This window comes from Genypterus blacodes, unplaced genomic scaffold (assembly GCF_046128005.1).
Source record: "Genypterus blacodes isolate CSIRO-AG114 ecotype Tasmania unplaced genomic scaffold, CSIRO-AGI_Gbla_v1 ptg000039l_1, whole genome shotgun sequence".
In the NCBI taxonomy this organism is placed as follows: Eukaryota; Metazoa; Chordata; class Actinopteri; order Ophidiiformes; family Ophidiidae; genus Genypterus; species Genypterus blacodes.
In genome coordinates, this window is record NW_027466852.1 from 5,362,552 (window position 1) to 5,368,915 (window position 6,364).

The 6,364-nt window shown below is 47.9% G+C and overlaps 1 protein-coding gene across 1 annotated transcript; it reads left to right on the plus strand.

The window, feature by feature from the left end:
- Positions 1-251: 251 nt before the first annotated feature.
- Positions 252-5,593, plus strand: LOC142996642 (beta-1,3-N-acetylglucosaminyltransferase lunatic fringe-like). The gene is made up of 8 exons (XM_076147638.1): positions 252-707; positions 2,402-2,450; positions 2,955-3,057; positions 3,156-3,309; positions 3,405-3,490; positions 3,597-3,756; positions 3,875-3,960; positions 4,630-5,593. The coding sequence occupies exons 1-8, from the start codon at positions 354-356 to the stop codon at positions 4,694-4,696; spliced, it is 1,059 nt and encodes a 352-aa protein (XP_076003753.1). The 5' UTR covers positions 252-353; the 3' UTR covers positions 4,697-5,593.
- Positions 5,594-6,364: the final 771 nt, after the last annotated feature.

Consider the following 6,364-nt stretch of genomic DNA (forward strand, 5'->3'; position numbering starts at 1 on the left):
GGACACATCTACATTTTGATCCAATAAGGATTTTCCTAATGAATTCAACATAGACTAAGTAGATATAGTTAGCAAATGCCATGTGATGCTAATCACAGACCCCGCCTCTTTGCTTGTAAACCCCGCCCACACCAGGCGCTCCAAACACCCATTGGTTCAGTCTGGGAGAGCCCCGCCCACTGGTGAGTTTAACCACCTACTTGGACTATAATAAAGCTTGAATGACTTTGTCAAGTAAAGTTAGAGGGAGAGTGTGTGGTCAGTATACGTTATAACCCTCAGCTAGTATTTAGTAGTTAGTAGTTTTAGTTAGTTGTCAGAGAATGCAGCTGTAATCTAGCAGTCCAGACAACATGTGGAGACCCGCCGGGACCTTCAGTCCCGCAGGACCCCGCGCTACTGCCGCCGCCACCGCGGTGACCTGTGCAGTGCTGGCCGGGATGCTCGTCCTCACTGCGGGACACCCGAGCAACGGAGGCCCGGAGGGACAACAAGCGGCGAGCGGGAAAGTTGTCTCGGCATACTTCAGGAAACTTGCCCGCGGGAGGAGAGCGCTCAACGGCTCCGCGCAGGGCAGCGTCCCCCCCGAGCCGGTGGAGCTCCTTATCCCGGGTGACCTGTTCGTAGCTGTGAAAAGCACCGGGAGATTCCACCGGCAGAGGCTGGACCTCCTGCTGGATACGTGGATCTCCAGACACATGCAACAGGTGACAGACAGCTTCCAATCTCTCACTTTTGATTGTATTTTAATTAGATCCCACTCACTATTTCCAATCAGCTCGCCATTTCATGGCGTTTAGGCTTAACTTCCAGCGGTTTACAGGTTAAATTGGATGGACTGTTACGCACAACCCGGGACATAATAAACCTGGACATTAAAGTCGCGCGTAGAGAGTTCGAGTATCAGTAAAAACCCGACCAAGACCGAGATGTTTATGAGGGTAATCGAGACTTGAGCCCGTAAACGCCTCATCTCCTGCCCTCTCATACACGCCAGGAGTGTGAAACGCGACTCTGCGGCTCTACTGGTGCTTTGATCCCGCGTCCTTTGTGATGTTTATGAGGGAGACGAGAGCACTGAAACTGTCCCGCCGCGTCTTTGACGGGACAGTTACACACAAATACATGCAAAACAAAACAGGAGAGAGACTGCGAGGCCATCTAGTGCTTTTGTTCTTTGCGTGTAAACATCTTCTTTTGTTTTTTTTAGAAAGGAATCAGTCGAATCTCAGCGTGGCGCAGCGAGGCTGATGTTGATATGTAAATAAATGGGAGAGGAAAGTGGATTTATCAGATAAATCAGGGAAAATCAGGTGGTGTGTGTGTGTGTGTGTGTGTGAGAATGCATGTCTGACACATTCCTGCCCCAGCTCTCACGCTCAGGTGTGTGTAACGTTACCCGTTTCCCAGACACGCCTCTATACCTCAAGACTGCTGAGTAATCACAATGTGGTAGCATGCACAACCACCACACACACAGGCATACACACGTTCTCACAGTGTTACCTCCGCAGCCCTGGGAACACATCAGAATTCTCATGGGAAGCTAAAGTGTGTGTCATATGCACACACACTTACACAGACACCACTTTCTCCTGCCTCTGTGATTGTTGTTACACTCTTGCCTCTGCTGCTTCCTGTGTTGTAAAGCTCCTAGTGACCCACCACGCACACACACACACACACACACACACACACTCCCCACTCATGGCCCCCACCCCCTAGCCCCCTACAGCCTTCCCAGCTAGGCTCATGCATGCGCTGGCATTAAACAAAAGAGACACACATACACATGCTGACACACGGACGCTGGGGCCGCCCGCCGCTCTGGAGGGGCTTAAGGGGCTCAGGGTGTAAGAAAGGCCCTGACAGAAACACACAGCTGTCTGGCCTCTGCCTGATGATGAACCTCCACCAGTGTGTGGAGGTTTGGAAACATGTTGAATACTGAATTTGTTTTGCATTTCAGACAGATTGCAAAGTGTGTGTGTGTGTGTTTGCGCACGCGCTTTCTGTGGAAACTACCAGGGTCTGCATGGTCCCCTGAGCGTGCCATGACCCCCCGACCTTGTCGCTCATCACATACTTGAGTGCGCACACACACACAGACACACTCAGCGTCAGGGTCAGCTGCTCTCATGCTGATGGACAAGAGGCTTACATTTGTCCTGGCTTTGGCCCAACATCAGCAGCGTTGGCGTGTGTGTGCTTGTGTGTCAGGGGAAACAGGTGGAGCTTCACCTGGAGTGACCTCGACGCCTCCAATTCACTCATTCCATTTTGTTTCTGTGTCGCCCCAAATATGTGAGGGTTTGATGCAGTCGCCGCGTCATGGAGGGTGTCGGGTGAACACGGGCTACTGCGTTACTGACGACGCCTGTGTGTGTTTGTTGTTCTGCAGACGTACGTGTTCACCGATGGAGAGGACGAGAAGCTGAGGAAAAGGATGGGTGAGTTGCAAGCGTGCACAGACACACACACACACACACACACACACACACACACACACAGTGGGGGTGGTGGTATTATCTCCAGTCTGATCCCTCTGAGGCAGGAAAGCTGCTGTGCTTGGATGCAGGAACCAACATGCTGACTGAGCAAGAGTGTGTTTCCACAAAGAGAGCAGGAAGTCAGTCCGGCTTCATCAACAGTGCTTTCCTTTGCGTTGTCATGGAACTGTTTTACTCCTCGCTATCAGCCACACACACACACGCACACACACTCAATGTGCCAAACTAAACGTGACAATGGGAAACTTTCAGCTCACAATTCTGAATGTTTTCTCACCGTCGGGCCATGATGGAACAAAAACACATGGAAACATTTTGTGTTTCTCTACTTTTTCCCTGATGCTGTAAAACTTAACTTCAGACTTTTGTTGTGATATTTGGACCCGGGGACCAACAGAAAGTGTTTTTGATTCTGCTGCTCTGATACCAACGTCTCATTATCAGGCGCTCACCTGATCAACACCAACTGCTCGGCGGCGCATCATCGGCAGGCTCTCTCCTGTAAGATGGCCCAAGAGTACGACGCGTTCATGGACTCTGGAAAAAAGTAAGACACGGACATGTACGCAGTCATAAACACACACACACACACACACACACACACACACAAAGAGCTGTTTCTGAACTCGTTGTGGTGTGTTCCAGGTGGTTCTGTCACACAGATGACGATAACTATCTGAACGTGAACTCCCTGCTGAAGCTCTTGTCTCAGTACAGCCACTCACAGGATGTTTACATCGGCCGTCCCAGCCTGGAACGGCCACTAGAGGCAGCAGAGAGGCCCGGGGACCATCACCAGGTAGGATTTCATCGATTATTGTTTCACAGATACTTGACGCATTCAACAAGAAAGTGACCCACTCCTTGTGTGTGTGTGTCTGTGTGTGTGTGCAGAAGCAAGTGCGTTTCTGGTTCGCCACAGGAGGAGCAGGATTCTGTCTGAGCCGCGGCCTCGCTCTGAAGATGAAACCCTGGGCCAGGTAAATAAACACAGACGGACAAACAAACTGATATTTCCGTCCCAGGTTTTCTCTCTCTTATTGATCCGACCTGTCCTCTCTCGCTCGCCCCCTCCGTCTCGCTCAGCGGCGGCAATTTCATGGCAACAGCCGAGCACATTCGCCTACCTGACGACTGCACGATGGGTTACATCGTGGAAGGGTTGCTGGGGGTGAGCCTCATCCGCTCTGCACTGTTCCACTCCCACCTGGAGAACCTGCCACTGGTTTTAGACGTTCACAAACAGGTACACACACACACACACACACACATATATATATAACACCACAGCAAACAGGATATCTGCAACAAGCAACATTATCATCCATGTGAATTGTATGTTTTTGGTTTTGTGGTCCGATCAGGTGACTCTGAGCTACAGCACCATGGAAACCAACAGAAACACTGTCAGCCTGAAAGGACCATTTTCAATAAAGGAGGATCCAACGAGGTAATGAGGTGTGAGTGTGTGTGTGTGTGTCACATTTGAAGGCACACACCACAGAATGATAAAAGGACATACATATACCTTATATATCATGTGATGTGAGGGTTTTAGGTGATTTTGGATAGAATCTGTATAAATCTGTGTTAAGCTTCTACCTTTAATAGCTGCCGACCCTTACAAGAGAACCTGGTGTTTCTGAATATGACATTTTAAAGATGATATCCGCTGATTGTGGAAGAGGACAAAAGCAATCTTGTCTTTTTTTGGCCCGTTTGTCGCTCCTGAAGAAACAAAATCAAAGCCAGCGTGGTCTCGACTTGAGTGCTGCTGTCATTAGTGTAATTGGATTCATACTGACTCTGATCTTAAGGTTAATCACATGTTTAATCAGTTAAAAGCCGGAAGTCTTAATAGCTTTGGTCTTTACCTCTTTAAACAATCTTTTGTGAGTTATTTTCTCTCGCTCACACTTCAGCTGCTCCTTCAGTCTGCTTTAGTTTTCAAACGCCTGTGCTGATTGTTCTTTATGTAAGCTTCATGTTGTATATGTAGTACTACTATGAGCCGTTTCCTGCCTTTGTTCATTGTGCGCGCATGATTGTGTGTCTCATTTTGAAATCCCCAGTCGGCTGCTTCCAGCTATTGTAGCGCTAATTTCCCTCTCTGTCTCAGGTTCAGGTCTGTCCATTGTCTGCTGTACCCAGACACTCCTTGGTGCCCCAGCCGCCGTCCACTGTAGTGCCACGTCCAGACGCAGAGATGGAGAGACTGATGGAGGAGCTCGGGCCAGACTCGAGTCTCTACGGAGGAGGAAATGATTTGGAGACGTCGACAGCGATTAGAAAGATGGAGCCTGCTGCTGCCCTCCTCTGACTCACCGCTCCTACAGAAGAATAGAACCATTTGGACAGAAATGTGTTCCTCTAGTCCTTGTGTTGCTTGAATGTCGATTCATTCCTCGTTGTGGCCGCTCGCCGTGCGACGAGCAGACGGCCGTCTGTATAGTTTGATCGGTTTGACTTGGTGCATTTACGCCTGAACCCCGACGCTGTGACAAAGACTCAGAAGCTGTAACAAGAAGAGACTGAATGTGAATGTGACTGGCTGACTGACCGAGGCCCTTGTATCTCCTCTTGGTGCATTCATCCTCAGACAGATTAGAGACAGAGGGATGGACCATTCCTTGTTTCTCAGTTTGGGTCACCAGGAAAAAAGGCGATTTTGATGAAGATACAGACTGAGAAGCATCTCTGAAGTTGTATCTTTATCCTTTATCCTAAAATGCACTATTATGACCTTGCTGTTTCATGCCCAGTCTGCAGTTCATCATGTGATAACAGACATGCTGCAGTCCCCCAGCATGGACCAAATCAGAAACATTGAAGTATTCGAGTTTTAACTAAGAAATGACTCATGTTGAGTCGGATCCTTTATCATTCTGTGCATTTTTAAAGCAGTTGTTCCAACTGTGTTGTGCTATAATGAGGTATTTTATATTGAGCCCAGGTTTTAAGTTAAATTCAGTCCCTCATTATATAAATGTTAACCACTCGGTCTGAAGCATACATACTCTTTCTCCAGTATCTGGAATGTATGTAGCAGATATTGATGAAGGAATAAACAGTTGGATGTCGTATCATATTTGTCTGTCTGGAGTCATTGCTTATTTTTGGGTCTCTCACTGTTTGGGGTTTTAAAGCAGCGATGTGTCTGAGAGATTATGTCCAGCGACCCTTTGGGGATTTGGAGAGGACTGGGAGGAGCCCAGCTATTTGACCTCTGACCCTGTTTATAAGCTGTTTGGGTTCCTGTCAGGGAGACCCCCACCCTGTTGCACCCACAAAATTCCACCACCCACACACTGAAACAACAACAGCGCTTATCTGATGGTAGCTAACAGGAATCCCTGGGGAGACAGGCAACAGCGCTCCACTCCAGGCTTCAGAGTGCTGACACTGACGCCTGCTGGCTACATCACGGTACTGCAAAGGCTGGAAACACGATACCAGTCACATCTCAGGTCTGTTGAAGAATAAAAAACAGTTCCCTTATGCTTTTTTTCAGAGTTACTGTGAGGTAGAATCGTTTTTGAATACAACATTTGTACACACTTACTTACATTCCACCTTTCAGTACAAATTGCTGCCTAGCTGGAGAATGACTGTACTGTATACACTCAAATGTCAAACCATGCACTATTACCCAACATGTGCTAGAAATGATTAAATGTCAAAACAGATGTGTATGTAAAGTGGAGACTGTGAATTCTTTCCAGCAGACCATCATGAAGCTGCTGTCTAAATGGCAAAGTGTGATCATACTTAATTTCATAAGCAATTTTAGAGAAAAGTCACTTTTGTTGTTGACAAACGATATCAAATTGATCATAATTTCATTACAGTACGAG